Here is an 18,467-nt window from a genome sequence, read left to right on the forward strand (position 1 = left end):
TTTTAAAGGGTGATTTAACGTATTAGTGATTTTACAGCGGAAAAGCTAAAATTTCCAGTGTTTCATTTCTTTTTCTCACGTGTAGAAGTCACCAAAGGTGTAAGGTGGTGGGCAGTAGGACAGCCCATTCAATTCCATTCTATTTGCAAGTTACAATTTAAGGTAGATTTTGGCTGTTTGTGTATTTGCACCTATTTTCAAGTAACCTCAGTAAACTTTATTTCACAGTAATTTTATTGTGAAATAATTACATTGTGAAAAGTCTAAGGCTTGATCCTAAGTTTGCAGCAAATATGTGTTTCCCCTTTCTTAAAACAATGCTTCCATCCTTCACTCCCCTCCACAAAGAACCGAATGGCTTCTCATTGCCAATAAGATTGTCACATGATAATATATTTACAAATTAGTCTGTGGTTTGGTTCTCTTTACCTAAACCCACTTATAACCCTCCCACTCCACACACACACACACACACACACACACACACACACACACACACGACCAAGTTTGTATTTTTTTTGGCATAAAGATCTGTTCAGGGTCTAAAACAGACACAACTTGAAAATAACCCTCTCTCTTTTTTGAAAGCCTGAATTCATTGCTAAGGCAAAGCTATGTATCAAAGCCAAGGAGGGGAGAGAGAGGAATGACTTTGAGAAAGGCATTGGTGAGAGGAAAATTTTCCCTAGACTGTGGAAAGTCAGTGAGTTCTCTGAAGAGAGCAGCACTCTACTCCACTCTCTAGAGGTGATCTGAGTTCAGAGGGAAGAGCTGTATAATGGACCTCAAGCATTGGGCTTCCCAGTGGAGCAACAAGTGAAGATTTTTCTCAATTTAAAACTAGCATTAAATTCCTTAACAACATGTCATAGACAACTTCTGATAATGTATGAAACTTTGGTGAAGAGGGTGTGTGGTACACAGTCTTAGGAATGATACGTTCTTTCAAATCCTTACTTTTTCTTTTCGGTATGCGGGCCTCTCACTGCTGTGGCCCCTCCTGTTGCGGAGCACAGGCTCCGGACGCGCAGGCTCCGCGGCCATGGCTCACGGGCCCAGCCGCTCCGCGGCATGCGGGATCTTCCCGGACCGGGGCACGAACCCGTGTCCCCTGCATTGGCAGGTGGACTCTCAACCACTGCGCCACCAGGGAAGCCCCAAATCTTTACTATTACTTGACAATAAATTATGTATCCTTAGTGAGCCTTAGTTCGTGCTTCTGTAAAATGAGGGGTTAATACCCATCAGGCAAGGTCATGAAAACCAGACATTATGAACAATATGTGGCACATAATCAATAGAAATAAATGACTTAGACTTAACTCTGGAGAGTTATAAAATTCTTTCTCTTGCACACAAAATTCCCTTAGCCAACAGTATTCACCAACTTCCTCATTCTTTCAAAAAACTCTTTGGGTCAGTTTTTTAATTATTATTGTGGTAAGAACACATAATGTGAAATCTACCCTTTTAACAAAATTTTAAGTGCACAATACAGTTTGTTAACCATAGGCACAGTATTGTACCTCGTATTTTTTGTACATCGGATTTTTAGAACTCATTCATCTTGCCTAACTGAAACTTTATACCCATTGAACAGCATTGCCCCCGTCCCCAGCCCCGAGCAACCACCATCCTGTTCTCTGTTTCTGTGAGTTTGACTATTTTAGATAGCACGTATAAGTGGAATCATTCAGTATTTGTCCTTCTGTGACTGGCCTATCTCCACTTAGCACAATGTCCTCAGGTTCATCCATGTTGTCACATATCACAGGTTTTCCATCTTTTTTAAGGCTGAATAATATCAATATCACATTTTCTTTACCCATCCATCTATTGATGGTCATTTAGGTTGTTTTCATAGCTTGGCTACTGTGAATAATACTGCAGTGGACATGGGAGTGCAGCTATCTCTTTGAGCAACTGATTTTATTTCTTTCAGGTATATACCCAGAAGTGGGATCGCTAGATCATATGGTAGTTCTATTTTAATTTTTTGAGGAACCTCTGTACTGATTCTGTAGGGGCTGGAGCATTTCACATTCCCACCAATAGTGTACAAGGGTTCCAGTTTCTCCCCATCCTTGCCAACATTTATCTTTTTTTTTTTTTGATAATAGCCATCCTAACAGGTCTAATGGTATTTCATTGTGTTGGGTCAGTTTTGTGAACTGCTTTTTCTTCTAGCCCATAAGCCTTCAAAAGAACAAATAAACAAATAATAAAATAAACAAATAAACAGTATTCACCTAAAAGTTAGTTCTTAACACATTTTGGATCACAAGACCTCTTGGAGTATCTGATGAAAGACACAGGATTCTCTTACCAGTAAAATGCACACATACAATAAATAACACAAATTATTTCTTGAAATGATGGACCCCAGATACATATTTATGAAGGCCAGTTTAAGGTCACTTGCCTAGATTAAGTGATTCTCCAGCTTTTTCGACACCTAATGATTTAACTCAGAGATTAGCAAGTGTTTTCTGTGAAAAGCAGGAGGTTACATACTTTCACCTTTCACCTAGTCTCTATTGAAACTGCTCTGCATTTGCACTCAAAAATTGTTATAGAAAATACATAAACAAATGAGCATGACTGCTTTCCAATAAAATTTTATTTGCAAAAACAGGCTTTGGGCTGGTTTGGCCCTTGGGCTGTAGTCTGGCAATCCATGAATTAATTATTTCAAAGGATTGAATGGATTGCAGTAGTTAGGAACTGGGAAACTCTTGAATACACACATACACAGACATACTACAAAGGCCATACAAATCCACAGTAAGAGTAGCAGCAGCTATATATCCTTTCCTCTGGAATGCCTAAGATGGGATAAGATGATCTTCCCTCTCCTATCATATTTGATAACAATCTTTTAATTTGCATCTGATGGCAGCTGGTGTCTTCTTTCAGTTGTTTTGGAACATCACCAGAGCTATCCATTAGTGCTTATCAGTGACATAAGTCATAATATATTTAATTTCTGACTGGGGAGGTAGCAAACTCTCAGGATTTAGTACACATTTCTCAATACTTACATCCCACCTTGTCTTCTTAAGGACAAGAGGCCTCTTTAAGGAATCTGTTCAGGGTTCCATTCTATTGTCTATTATTACTGTTTCTAAAATTTGTTCTTGGAAACCACTCTTGATGACATTCACAGTAAAATCCTCCAAAAACTGTAGCAATGTGAGTATAAATTCTATACAGTAAATGTCTGTACATTTAAACATCATTGAAAGAAAAACTTGCAAGCATCTTGCTGATAGCTGCCAGCAAGTCTTCGTGAAGAATAAACATTGTCACACTAACCTCATCTATTAGGATAAAAGTCCCAGGTCGATCAAGAAAAAGAGATAGTTCTAATTTATCTTGGCTCTCAGAAGGTTAGGTGATTCAGTTGTATGAGGCAATAAATTTAGAAAACGTGGTCTGGACAGCATAACTATTAGATGAGAATACAAATTGCTAGAGGGTCAAAAAATAATACAAGGTGTTTCAAAGTCAGGTAGGAGTCTAGATTTTTTTTTTTAAAGTTTTATCACCAGCCTAGATAAAGAAATAAAAAAGTCAACCCAGACCGTGTCTTAGAAATAGGTAAGTGATTTAAGAAGAAATAGAAAATCTAAATATACCAATGATCACCAAAGACATTTAATAAGCAGCTTAAAATCTAATTCCTATTATCCTGTCCCCAAATATACTGCATGGTTTTACAGGCCAGTGAACGAAGCATTTGAGGAAGACAATTTCTAGGTTATAAAAACTGTACTAGAGAACAGAAACAATAATTTTCTTATCACTTAATGGTGCTAGAATAGCCTTGATCCTGATACCTAAACCAGATCAGGATAACATCAGAAAATGACAATCACATGACAATAATGCTTATGAACAAAGATGATAAAATTAAAAATAAAACATTAATAGCTAGAAAAAAACTTATCTTGAGCAATTTATGTTTTTCCCAAGAGTATAAGGACAGTTTAACATTAGACAATATATTAATGGAATTAGCCTCATTAAAATACTAAAAGGGGAAAAAGAGATGATCACCTCAGTGGATACAAAAAAAGCATTTGCTAAATCAGCAATCTATACATGATAAAGTGGGAATTGAAGGGAACTACCTTGTTCATATACACCAAGATCAGAAGTAAGAAGGCTGGACATTGTTAAGATGTTAATTCTTCTCTACGCAATCTCTAAATCCAGTAAAGGCTTTTTCATAGAACTTGACAAGTAGATCTTAAATTCTAGATGGAAGAGAGCAAAAGGGCAGGAATAGCCAAGATTATTTTGAGGAAGAACAAAGGCAGGGCTTCTCCCTGCCAGACATCTAGACTTAGAAAGCTGCAGGTCATTAAGACAGTAATTAGCATTAATGATTCTATTCAGGTAGCTTCTGTAAAGCATCCAAGATTTACAGCCCAGGAGGAGGTGGAAATTGAGCTAGGTTTGGAAGGGAGCCTTAGGAATATTGAAAGACTTACCCCTAAGACTCAAAAGGTAAAATTAGGACGGGTCATTCTGATGATAATTCTAACAATACTACATAAGCAATAATAAACAGGTAAAAATAATACTTTTCAAGTCTCTTCAAATTTAAAACAAAGAAAGTTAGTTCATAGCTCCCGCTCCTTTCCACTGACATAAGCACCTGAGATGCCTTTTAAATGTAGCACGAAGAATGTGGTTAAAACAGAATTTCCTTGAGGTGAGATATGGAAAATATACTAAAGATTTATGGAGAAATAAGCTAAAATCTCCTGCTGGGGGTTTTTTCAAAAATCAGATTGACTTTAGTCTGTCGGGAAATTTGGGTGCTCAATTTACTAAAGGTGTTGAAATTCATGTTTTGCTACATCAATTATTTCTAGTTGTGTAATTCTGGGAATAACGTGAAGATGCTCTCTTATGGGGAGATTGGGGAGGGAATTGAGCTGTATTAATTTATATGCATTGTTTCCTCTCTCCCCATGACCTTCTTTCACTTCCCCAAATACACACACAGATGCTTTCCCGAAGTAACTATCTGCTCTCAATTCAGCAGCAAACCTGCCTCCAAGTACTCAGTTAAAAATCCGATTAAAGAGTATCATTGTCATCCCTGCATTGTGGAAGTTCTAAACTCAAAATATAATAAAGGAAGAACAGTCGCCATTTACCTAGGAATGTACTTATGTATTTTTAGTCTCATTAAATTCAAAGTAAACTGTGGGACGATCTACGAAGGATCTAATAGAAATAATAGACAGGTGTGAAACAAAGAAATGAGTCAGATGATCATTTAAAATTTGCAGTGAAAATAAATTTGGTTATACAGAAAAGTCACCTTTATTACTATTATATATAGTCAATGCCTAGTTGGTTATGTGTATAGACCATGGTCTTAACTGTGTATGGTAAACTTTTACCCTTATGCTGTGTTTCCTTGCCTATCCAAGAAGTTCTAGCTCACTTTTCTTAATTACTGAGAACTTCGTAAGGGATAAGGTTGTCGTTCTCAACAAAATATGTGGTGCATTCCAAAATTATACTGGGATATCTATTATTTTCAGATAATTGAGCGAGCTATTCTGTGCAAAGGGGGAAGCATCATACAAGGAAAGTAGTCTGTGAGACTCCCAGGCTGTGCATACGGTCCCCTTCTGACTGAAAGGCAGGCAGATGGTGAGAATTGATCAGTAACTGAGCCCAGTCATCAGACATGTGAAGAGCAAGCATCTCTTTTCTCACTGAAGCAGCCCCAGTGACCGAGAAATGCCCTCTCCCTACAGATTACACATTCCACGGTTTTATTTCTTTAATGGTCGTTCAGTAACACTCATTTAACATATATTTACTAATCACTTCGAGTGAGCCCTGCTCTATGCTGGGACAGGTTTATAATGGTAAACATCCAACTGACATTTGTTGAGAAACTTTTCTTCTCACTTTAGCTTAAGCATATTCCCTTTTGCCTTTTCCTCCTTGGACAGCGAAAATAATTTACCAGTAGTTTCTGCATAAAAGCTATTCAGATGACATAGGCAATAACTGTCACTGCTTATTCTTCTTTACACTGGATTTGCTAAATGTGTTTGAAGAACAATAAACAAAATAAAAACAACATAAACCCAAACAATAAGAAAAGCCCACACGCCTGATGCTTGGATGTATGTCTACAGATGGGAAAGGAAAACCTCATATGCATTTTCACCCCATATGGAAGGTGTTAAATATATAGTATTCATTTTATAAACATTCACTGAGTTCCTACTATGTGCCTGACACTGGACTAAGTACTGAAAGTATAATGGTAGATAAAACAGACTGCTTGGAGCTTAAATTCTATGGAGGGACAAATAATAAACGTACACAGGTATTGTGGGGAGATAGCAAGTAACCGGGAGAGGCCACTTTAGTTAGGCAGAAAGCTTCCTTCTAGAAGGTGACAGCAGCTAACACAGTATCTGACTCACATTACGGAAACGTTCAGGATGCTTTAGATCAGTCATCCAGTAAATATTCTCCTCTGTTTGCTGTTGAACTTTGTTTTCTTGCTCGATTATAAATGTCGTTATTCAGGTCAGATAAACTAGACCTACAAGCAAACAAACAAATACAAATGAACAAAACCTGGCTTCTTTAGAGAGCTATGAAAAAGGAATCCTGCAAAAGCAAATAATGATTCTTTTATTGTAAATATTGAAAAAAGATTCTAATATTTGGCTAATTCTTTCGGGCAGAACATTGAATTCTGTTACATTTTTGCTTCCTTTAGATCAGTTATAATGTTATTTGGGGTCACGGATCCTTTTGAGAATCTAATTAAGACTATGGCCCCTCTCTCTAGGAAAATGCATGTCTATTTGAACCATAGGGTACAATTTCAGGAGAGAGACATTCTCTGTCTCAGGTCACAAACCCTTGAAATTATTACCAAACATGAAACTTACTTGCTAGATGTCAAAATGTCTTATAAAGCTGCAATAATTTAGTGAGTATGATTCTGGTACAAGAATTCAATAGAAAAGAATAAAAGTGAAGAAAGTCCAGTGCATACTTAGTATTTTAAAGGCATCTGGAATCAATGGAAAAAGTTAGATTTTTATAATAGTATGGTGAAAAGTAGCTAATAACACGAAAACAAATATTAGATTTCTACCTCAAACCACCCACCGAAAGGAATTCTTACTGAGTAAACGATTTAAATGTAAAAACTAAAATTATTAAAGAATTAGAATACCAAAAATATAGGTGAGTATTTTTTTATCACTGGGTGGGAAAAATCTTTCTAAGCAGAGATCACAAGAAAAAGAGTGACACATATGATAAAATGTGTATTTTAAATTTTATAACAGCAAAACAAAAACAGACACAACACCTTCCCCCATAAAGGCCAATTTAAATTGTAATGTAATTAACAAAAGTCTTTAACCCATAAATAAACCTTTAGTGTAAATCAACTATACTCCAATAAAAATTTTAAAAATAAAACAACTGAGAAATATATATATATATATTTTAAAAACCCTTTACTAATCCTTATATAAAAAATGAAAGTACCAGATGAAAAATGAGCCAGAAATATGTACACAATACTTGAACTCAAAGCAAGAGGTCAATATATGTTGATTAAATGAACAAATTGATGAATTTGCAGAATGTAAATGGCCAATAAACATATGAAAAATATGCAATTATATGAATAATTTCAAGAATGAATATCAAAACAAAATAGGATTTTTGACCATCAAATTGGCCAAGATTAAAACAAAATTCTGATAATGCCTGTGTTGGTTAAGAGTACAGGGATATAAACAATCATACATTCCTAGGCATGTAAACTCATACCTTCCTGAAGGAATATGTGGCATTATAGATCAAGCACTTTAACACAGGAGGCAAAATTTGCAAATTTGAAACTCCATTTAGTAGAAGTTTCTCCAACCTTCTATAACAATAAAAACAACCCCTTTGAGCGTCTTCTGGAAAATTCCTTTCTGAAAGTAAGTATGAAAAGTCCACAGAGCAATGTCAGAAAAGCTTGTGGCACATACATGCCTTTTCTCTCTTTGATGGATCCAGTAAAATGCCCTACACCAAGGCAATAGCATTCAGAATCTGTTTCTAAACTGGAAGATACAATGGCCTTTTCTTTCTGTTTTCTTCTTCCTTCTTTTCCTCTTCTTCTCTTTCTCCTTCAACTATATTGTTGGTGGTACATTATTGTTTGCAATTATCTGCAACCCGCCTCCCCCCACGCCCCCCACCAAGGTTATATACACATCTCCACCCTGTTAAACTCAGGAGTGGCTATGTAATTGGCTTTTGTCAACAAAATAAGGGAAGTGCAGTATAACGGATCTGAGCAGAATCTTTAGTAGCCAGCTGATAGTTTGCCATGCCTATCTTTCCTTTGCCATGAGACAAGCTACGTTCCTAGTAGAGGCTGCCTGGTCAGATGTGAAGATAATGTAGGATCAGCGCTAACGTGGATATGTAGTGTGAGCAAAAAATACATCTTTCTTGTGTAGAACTTCAAAAGGTACAGGGACTTAGTTAGTATAGGCTGTTTCAGCCGATCCTAAGAGGATTATTGAGGAGCCTAAATTTGAATATTATCTCTGCCATTCACTGGTTAAGTTCAAATCTGGGTCTGCTCTTACTATGAAACGTTGGCCTTAGTTCTGTAAAATGGGATTACTAATGGTGTCTAGCTTTTAGGGTCATTACGAGGATTAAATAACTTAAAAAAAAGAATAAATAAGTTATTATTTGTAAAGAATAGTACCTAGCAAATACTAAATACAGTATTAGTGTTTGTTAAATAAATCCGTGTGTGTGTGTGTGTGTGTGTGTGCGCGCACATGTGCAGAACAAAGTCTAGGAAGGAATACAACACAGTATTAAGTTACTTTAAAATGTTTCCTCTTTTTGTTTAGCCACATCTAGTTTTTCCTCAACAGGCATGTACTTCTGGTGTAATCTAAAAACCTATTCAAAAACTCCTAACTACTTTGCATTGAGAGTCTGTTTTCAAAAATTTGTACTTTAAACAAAATGTATGCCTTATTACAATTCCATGACTTCCACAGGAACATAGCTCTAATTATACTATGAAAGTCAATAGAAAAACAGGTGTCAGTATGTGGAAGTTCTATTAACAGCAATTTTCTGGAACCACAGAGCTGGCAACACTTGTAGCCAAAATCTTGAGAATGAGGTAAAATATTTAACTGTTGTTATGCACATTTTACTTTGCATGTATGCTCTGAAAATATTTTGTTTTCTAATATGACTGAAATTTGTCTCCTTAAATAAGATAAAGTTGTCCCCTGCTTCTTTGGGCCAGGCTCAAAAGTCAATGAATGATAAGCTCTGGCTTCTAATATTACAACCATGGGGGAGACAAATCATTGAGGAGCAGCGCTGCTTTTGATGGACAAGGGTAGGGGTGAGACCAGGTCACTTTCAGTGATTGTTGTCACTGCAACAACCTTGCTGCCTGTATCCAAACCCTTTTATTTGCTCTGGCTGAGAAGAAGCCTTGGCAAGGATTTACTCAGAAAAAATCAAGAGCAATTGTTAATACCCATGTCTAGGACTGGCCACAGCCATCACAGCTGAAGAATTCCATGCCTGAGAACAAGGGTGGGAGAACAGTGGGATCACTTCCTTTTTTATTCTCCATATTCATCATATGGGCTTTTATTTTTGTGGGTGGGGAAGGGGTGCTTTGAGTCACTTGGGGAGGATGGAGAAGACTCCTCTGGATGGTGCACATTCTATAACAGGTACCTAACTCCAGGGAAGTTAGGAAAGGCGTCCCTCAGGAGGTTGAGTTTAAGAACAGAAGGCTGAATGAGATGATGTTAGTGGGAGGGGTAAAAGAGGCTATTCTGGGTAGTGGGAACAGCATGCAAAAACTCAAGGTAACAGCCTCAGAACTATCAAAGAATAATAAATAAAACATCTACACTGAAAATTATAAAATATTGCTGAGATTAATTAAAGGAGATCTAAATGCATGGAAAGGTACATTATGTTCATGGGTTGTTAGACTCAATATTGTTAATGTGTCCATTTTCCCTAAACTGATCTAAAGATTCCAGGCAATACCGAAAATCTCAGCAGCCTTTTTGTTTTTAAAAGAAACTGACAAGCCAATTAAAAAATTTATGTGGAAAAACAATGGATTTAGAACAGCCAAAATAATCTGCAAAATAAAAAGTGAAATTGGAAGACAAACTACCTAATTTCAAGACTTACTATAAAGCTCCAATAATCAAACAGATGAATGGAACAGACCAGAGAATTCAGAAATAGACTCATACATACACATCTATCGTTTTTCAACTGAGAATTCAATTGAAAGTCAATTCAATGAGGAAAGTTTTTTAAACAAATGGCACTGAAACAACTGTATATTCCTCAAAACTTACCTCTATGAGTGAATATTGATTTGAGATGAATCATAGACCTAAATGTAAAAAGCTAGAACCATAACGTTTCTATAAGAACATAGGAAGAATTTTTATAATCTTAGGGTAGGTAAAGATTTATTAGAGAGGACACAGAAAATATTAAGCATAAAAGACAAATATAAATTAGGCTTATTAAAAATTGAAACATTCATTATAAAAATGAGTAAGCAAGCCACAGACTGGGAAAAATAGTCTCAATACATTTATATGACAATGGACTCATATCCAGAATATATAATCAACAATAAAAAATACCCCAAATTACCTAATTTTAAAAATGAGCAAAAGACTTTAGTAGACACTTTATAAATGATGCTTAACATACTAGTTATCAGAGAAATGAAAATTAAAACCACAAGGAGATACCATTTCATATCCACCAGAATGGTAAAAATTTAAAAAACTGACAACATCAAATGTTCGTGAGGATGTAGAGAACTAGACCATTTATACATTGCTGGTGGGAATATAAAATGGTACAACAACTTTGGAAAATTGTTTGGCAACTGACATTCATTTCTTCAATGACCCAGCAATTCTACTACTGGGTATTTATCCAAGAGAAATGAAAATATATGTCTACAAAAAGACTTGTACAAGCACATTCATAGACCTTATTCTTAATATCCTCAAAGTGAAAACAATCCAAATAAATACCAGTAGGAGAATGGATAAACACATTTTGATATAATGAAATACTACTTAAGAATAAGAAGAAAGCATTGATACACACAATGAAGTGGATATTTCTCAAAAAATACCATGTTGAGCAAAAGAAGCCCGACACAAAAGACTACATACTAAATGACTTCATTTATGTGAAGGATAAAAATAGGCAAAACAAATGTAGGGTGATAGAAATCAGAGAGTGGTTGCCTTTGGGGTGGGGGAAATTGAACTGAAAGCACATGAGAGAATTTTCTAGACTGACAGAAATATTCTATATCTTATTTCTGGTGGTGCTTGCATGAGTATATATGGTTGTCAAAACTTCTCAAATTGAACACTTAAAATCTGCTATTTTGGGCTTCCCTGGTGGCGCAGTGGTTGAGAGTCCGCCTGCCGATGCAGGGGACATGGATTCGTGCATCGGTCCGGGAAGATCCCACATGCCGCGGAGCGGCTGTGCCCGTGAGCCATGGCCGCTGAGCCTGCGCGACCGGAGCCTGTTGCTCCGCAACGGGAGAAGCCACAACAGTGAGAGGCCCACGTACCGCAAAAGAAAAAAAAAAAAATCTGCTATTTTATTGGCTGTAAATTTTTCCTCAATTGAAAAAGCCCTGGATAAAAGAGCATGGTGTGTTTATATGTGCAAATGACTAAGATACTCAGGGCTGATGGTTAATTCTTTTCTTTAATTTTATCCCAGAAAGCAAGAGTTCAAACCCCCATACGCTTTATAAATTATTCCTGTATTTTAATCCACAGTGACGAAAGAGTTATTTATTAAAGCCCTTTCTCCTCATGATATGTGTCATACGGGGGTTGAAAACATCAAAATCGATGAAATAAATCTCAGCTCAAGTGGAATAACCCAGGACATGTAAAAAATAATTAGCAGCATGTGAGAAAAGACCTGCCATCTGGTTTTAAAAACTTTGGCTGGTGGAATAAGGACAATTTGGGTGGAGAGAACTACTCAAATAAGCTTTCATACTCAACTCCTTCCACCTGCGATTTATACTCAGTACGTTTTACCAAAAAAAAAAAAAAAAAAGATTGGTATCTGAAAAACACATCCTGTGACCATACATTATATTATGACGTAAAGAACTTAACTAATTCATGAACCTTTCTCTTGTACATGATTTACTTCTACAGGCAAGGCACTGTGTCTGTTGCAACTCATCTTTGTATCCTTAGACGAATTTAGGTCAGGATCTTGAAAATAATGGATCTGTAACAATTATTTATTGACTTGAATTAATAAATCAATGTATTTACTGATTAGTTAGAATTTAAGTCCAAATTACATGTTCCTGTAATGGGAAATTTACTGAAATTATTTAAAATCTTCATATAAAATGTTTGAACCAGCAATGATCTTATTTGGTAATTTATGAGAAATATGTTTAAAAGGAGTATATGAAATGATATATAAGTCCAACTCACCCCGGCTTAAAAATATAAGCACACTGTAACTATCTGACTAGATTTTTGAAAAAATTATTTAAAAACTACAATTGTTAAAAATATAAAAAACAAACAAACAAACCCCACTGAGTCTAGTTTTGGTCTCCACTTGAATCTCTAAATGGTTTTAAGGCTGCAAGTACATTCTTTTGAACTGAACCCCACACTGGCAAGATCAGAAAAGCTGTGAACTGAGAAAGAAATCGTTATTCCAGTAATGGAAACTCCTCTCATGAGTATCACTCTGCTGGCAGCTGAGACTTCTGGGGATTCTCACTATGAAAACCAGCAGTCCTTTAATCACAATTACAAGAGCATTTGTGATGCTTTGCAGGCAGCCTTCCTCCAAGACTTTCCTGCTGTGTTCTTCCCTGAGCACAATAGGTTCAAGATGGCTAATGCTGTTTCCTAGTTATGCCAAGACCCTCCTGAATGCCACTGGGCTTTCATCACAGAGACGGATGGCAAAACATCAAACGTGGAATATCTCATTCTAAATGGGGACTCCCACAATCATGTTATTTTTGGGAGAGCAGCTCTCTGGCTCCATGGACATCACTTGAATGGAGTAGCCACGTTCTTCTGCAGCTCTTGCTCGATCCAGATCCACCAGGAACATGCACTGTTTTCCTGAAATACAGTAAAATGGTAACATGAGACACCCTTCAGCTAACAGTGCAGCTTCAATTTGTTTAAGGGACTCTACAATGACAAAATCTACGAGTACTATGCAAAATGATGTTTGCCCCCAAGTCCTGTTCCGTCTCTTTCAATTTAATTCTTGATCAGTATGGACAGAAGACAATTACAAATATAGGACATTTCACAGATTTGTTTCTGCTAGTAATTTAAAGAATGTTAACCTTTTAAAATGTATTTATAAATAAATCTCAAATAAAAACTACAGATTCCATTACCCACTTTGGTTAAAAATCCATTTTAACACCTTTCCTCTTCATGCCCTATGAAAATACATTATCTGCAATATTGTAAAAAAAAAAAAAATCTGTCTTTAAGAATGTCTAAAATAACATCCAGACAAAGGGATACCTGAAAGACATATTACATTTTGCACATGGAGTTTTTAGGACAATGAAGAAATAACAGAAAAATATTTGAGAAAATTCTCAACTGTGTGCTGATTATTTCAGGTGGATGTGTAATGTTGAGTGTAATATAATCTTAATTTAATAGAGCTCCTGTACCCTTATGAAAGAGCGGTAATTCAATTTTCTTTCTAATCTTGGAAAACAAAAGAGGAAACTTGACTGGCAAGCAAAGCAGTTATTTTGTGTCCTTTGGCAAATGCAAACTTCTAATTCAACGTAGCTAAGGAAAAAAAACTGATTTGGGGTTGAATATATTCAAAGCTAAGGTTTACTTTTACACTTTCAATTTCTTTAAATTCAATATATAAACGTTTTCATCTTCTTGGAAAAAGGTTACTGACTATGCAGAACTTCATTCGTTCCATTTTTTCCTCAATAATTACAATAATTCCTATACATTATTTTAAAATGATTTATTTGAATGACAGCAGAAATCGCTAAGCTAAAACAGCTTTAAAAGTAAAGACGTAACTGAAATAGAAAAGTTCTTCTGTGGAAGACAGATGAATCCTCCCACAAAAACAGTGGAAGGTGAAATCAGGAGGTAAGAAATTGACAACGAAAGATTCAGATTTAAAATATGTTGTATGGGCTTCCCTGGTGGCGCCGTGGTTGAGAGTCCGCCTGCCGATGCAGGGGACGCGGGTTCGTGCCCCGGTCCGGGAAGATCCCACATGCCGCGGAGCGGCTGGGCCCATGAGCCATGGTCGCTGAGCCTGCGCGTCCGGAGCCTGTGCTCCGCAACAGGAGAGGCCACAACTGTGAGAGGCCCGCGTACCGCAAAAAATAAATAAATAAATAAATAAAACATGTACATTTCCCCTAAAAGGCCCCATGCCAAAAAGGATGAACTGCGATAGAAACGATATAAAAAGAGATGTCTAGGATTCTATTTAGGCTAAATGGCCCCCTCTTCATCAACAGCTGCATGGCTGACATTCTTTTTTTCCTTAAAATACTGTTCCTCCTTTAAGACATCTGTAAATGCTCCCCCCTCCACCCCACCTACCTTTCAATTTAAAATGAAACATTCTCTGTCAGAATGGGATGCTCTACATTCCTTCAGTACCCATTCTGGGTTTACACTGCAGCTCATTTACCCTTGGCTTTGACCCCAGTCCAGTTAATTTTTCCTTTTGCATTACATAGAAGAGTCTCATGTTTTTACATATTGAAGAAGTGTCTTCACAACTGAAAGTCAGTTGTTGGTAGTCTACCTTTCAGGGTCTGGGAAGCTTCCTAAAATGTTCACAGAACAAAAGTATGGTTCAAAGAATAGATGTAGACATTTCATGGGGTCTGTGACTTTGAACCTGACTTTCCCTCCCTTCATGCCGGCGATCTTGCCAAATGGTCCTCCTCCTCCACTCTAGCAATTTCCCTCCCAGCCACTCCCTTCTGGTTTGATGCCTAAACATCAACATATACACCCCCATCCATCACACCAATTATGCCTTCATTGACTCTAGTGGAGCTGTAGCAAACGTAACTTGATACACACACACACACACACACACACACACACGTAAATTATACCTCTCTCTCTATATAGATTCAACTGTGCATTCAACTACTCAAAATGTTGGGAATGGGAAGAAGAGGAGGAAGAGGGAAAGAGAATGAAAGAGGTTGCATGCAGGAAAGAGCAAGCTTCTTCCATATGTTTATGCTCCAGGGTGTAGAAAAAGAAGGAAATCACTTGTTCCTTCAGACTCACGTCTCAAATGCCTCTCCAACTGTGATTATCTTGCTATGCTGACCTTGAGTTTACAGTTTAAAGATAACTACTTCTCATGCAACATGGTCCCTGAATGCAAGCTAATTACTACACCTGGTGCTGAGCCAAAGAAACAGCAATCTGTTTTCTGCTATATCATGATGGTCTCCAATGCGGGGCTTTTCTGAATAATTTTTAAGATTAGTTTTGACTTTATTTAATCATGTTAAGCCCTAATTTTGGAACCTAACCTTCCAGTGATGTGACTGTCACTGGGGGTCATTGCAAAAATGGAGCTTTATGTCTGGAATCAAATAATTAGGGTTTACAGTATGGCTTCACCATCCACCAGCTGAAGGATCCTGGACAAGCTCTCCCATCCATAAAATGTAAACAACAGCACATACTCCATAATTATTTTTATAAGAATTTATTGAGATCATGGGTGGAGGACATTTAGCTCAGAGTTTAAACGTGCAATAGCTGTTAGCTGCTATTATCCTTCCAAATGTGATCACTTTTTCTAAAGCAAAGTCTTGGATAAATTCATTACTTAAACTTGAAATGCTATTTTTCTTCCAAGTTAGGTAATGTTTAATAATACAAATGTCAAATAAATTGGTCTATGATTAATAATATACGAGTATACTTTTTTCTGAAAAGAAAACATTATCATCCCTGTTTATACATTTTGTAATATATCAATTTTGGCATGCATAGCTGATTTTTCCATCTTTAATATTTTCTTCTATGGCTTTTGATAGATTCTTCAGTTTGTTTGTAACAATAAGATTTAACATAATAATTCTACTCAATGTACAAACACTGAAAATACATTGGAAAGTATTAATGTTGACAAAAATGGGACAAAATATTGTTATAGTTAGAGCCCTTTTCAAGACAGATTTTTTTTTTTTTCTGGGAAAAACAAACTTTAGTGCCTTGTTGATAAATGGACAAAATAGAGGTTCCCCATTTTCCCGTATAGAGTTGGTCCATTGATTCCTAGGCATCTTGTACGTAATCTACTCAACAGCTGCTCTGTGAAAACACATACCTATGAGCCTTCGTTGGGGTGGAAGCTGGACAGCTGTCTGATCTGCAAATCTGCATAGAATCATGTGTTCCTAAAAGAAAAAGCAATGGACTGTAGCTTTATTTTAATCTGCTTCAAAATTAAAAAACAAAAAACGAACTCCTTTTTCTGGAACTCTACATTGTTTAATTGCATAAAGTGCTGCACAAATAGTATTTTTGAAAGAAGCACATTTTCAGAAAATGGTACTCAATAACTTTTTCTCCCTTCAAGTAGACTGTTCTTCAGATATAGTTCTTAAGAACAGATGCATGGAAGGGCCTCAGGGCTCTTTACCCAGCTGCTTTTAGCCAAAATATGCTTACAATTTTGTGGTTATAATGTGTTAAACTAAAAGACCTAAAAGTCACTTATATTTTCCTTTGAATAAAATTTGAGTCTCAGGAACATGGCTCCAAGAAGACATTCTAAGTGGCTTTGCCTCTACTAGGAGAAGGAAAGGAAGTACTAAAGAAGATCACTACTGTGGCCTCTGCAGTTCTCCCACATCCCCAGCAGGGTGCTGGCTCCTCTTCTGCTTGGCTGGACCCTTCCATTCCCTCCATCCCTTCAGAGGAGAGAAGGCTGGCCCACTCCCTCCTCCCACTCCAGAAGGCTGCAGGAGGTGCATTATTTGTGCTTTAAGACAGACTGTAAAGGGGACTGGAGAGAATGGGAGGGAGATTATTGCTTCTGCTTAACAATTTTAGGAAAGATTAATTTAATGAAAAGAACAAGCCTTTAAAGGGACAGAGAGGTGATGAGTCTGCACTGCACTCTTATATCTATCTGCAAGTAGCCCAAGGTGAGTGATTACTCAGAGTTGAGATGACTGCACTGCTCCCATGACAACTGTTCATTCAAAACAGCTGTAGTTTCCAAGTGTGTAAATGATCTCACCTGTCAGCTTAGCAAACAGTGTTGAACTCAGATCAATCATTTGTCTCCTTGGTCTTTTGTACATTCAATTTGAGGCCTACATCTTTTAAAAAGGTTATCATGATTACCTTATTAAATAAGTGATTTGCAGTGTTGGTTCTTTTTGAAGGGTTATTTTTGTCTCAACTTTTAAATAAGTTTATTCTGATTACCTTATTAAATAAGTGATTGTGTGATGTTGGTCCTTTTAGAAGGGTTACTTTTGTCTCAACTCTAAAAAAAAAAAAACTTCTTTAATGGCCACTATAAAATTTAGTGGCAATGGGTAGGATACTAATAAAATGATTCAAATGAATAAGATTTACTAAGCTCCCATGAACTGGCATAAAGAGACTGAAGAATTTAGAATTATATAATTTGAAGAAAAGCATGCTCTTTGTCCTCATGTTTGTAAATTAAGGTTCACTTTAAGTAAAGGTAATGTCAAGGCAATCACAACCTCAGATGAGGTTTGCTTCCCTTGTCCTGATAAGTCTCATCATATTTTATTGGAATTATTTGTGTATGTGTTCTCCCCAGTAGAAGTTAAATTCTGAAAGGGAAAGGCACATAGTAGGTACTCAGTAAAGGCTTGCTGCCTAAATTGAACTATGGAGAAAAATACTTCCAAGGTGACTCTCAAGATATCCGGGCACTAGGTTCATTTAGTTCTGCCTGCCAGTCCACCCACCATGGTTAAGAAATACTGAGATACCATCTTGCAATAGCATCCGAGAGGTTAAGACTTCTCTGTGAGCATTTACACCTAAGACACTCAAAGGGCGGGTAGCCAAGCAGCTCTGGGGGTGTGGGAGAAAGAGGAGATAAAGATGAACTGAGGTACCAGGGAGTTTTATGCTCTCTGAAAGAGCCTGGGTGTCCCATCTCTCCCAACTCTAGAAAGTTTACATTTTTTCCCCAGCCAGTGAGGCTGTGGCAGCCTACCTCCTCACTGCCCTAGGTTTTTCCCATATACCCTCTTAAGAGTTTGCTTTACCTAGCATCACTCAAGTACGGATTAAAAACAAAGGTCTAGTTTT

General features: G+C 36.9%; 1 protein-coding gene across 2 annotated transcripts in view; it reads right to left on the minus strand.

The window, feature by feature from the left end:
- Positions 1-10,522: 10,522 nt before the first annotated feature.
- The window catches only part of GSTCD (glutathione S-transferase C-terminal domain containing), a 132,095-nt gene continuing 124,150 nt past the window's right edge, over positions 10,523-18,467 (minus strand). The window contains exons 11-12 of one of the 2 annotated variants that reach the window (XM_067735416.1): positions 16,492-16,561; positions 10,523-13,238 (exon numbers count right to left, since the gene is read on the minus strand). In XM_067735416.1, coding sequence (XP_067591517.1) covers positions 13,102-13,238; positions 16,492-16,561 — 207 coding nt within the window. In that variant the 3' untranslated portion in view covers positions 10,523-13,101. Of the gene's footprint in view, positions 13,239-16,491; positions 16,562-18,467 lie in introns of those variants that run through there. The other variant, XM_067735418.1, reaches the window with a different exon arrangement.

The sequence above is a fragment of the Pseudorca crassidens genome, chromosome 4 (genome assembly GCF_039906515.1).
Source record: "Pseudorca crassidens isolate mPseCra1 chromosome 4, mPseCra1.hap1, whole genome shotgun sequence".
NCBI lineage: Eukaryota > Metazoa > Chordata > Mammalia > Artiodactyla > Delphinidae > Pseudorca > Pseudorca crassidens.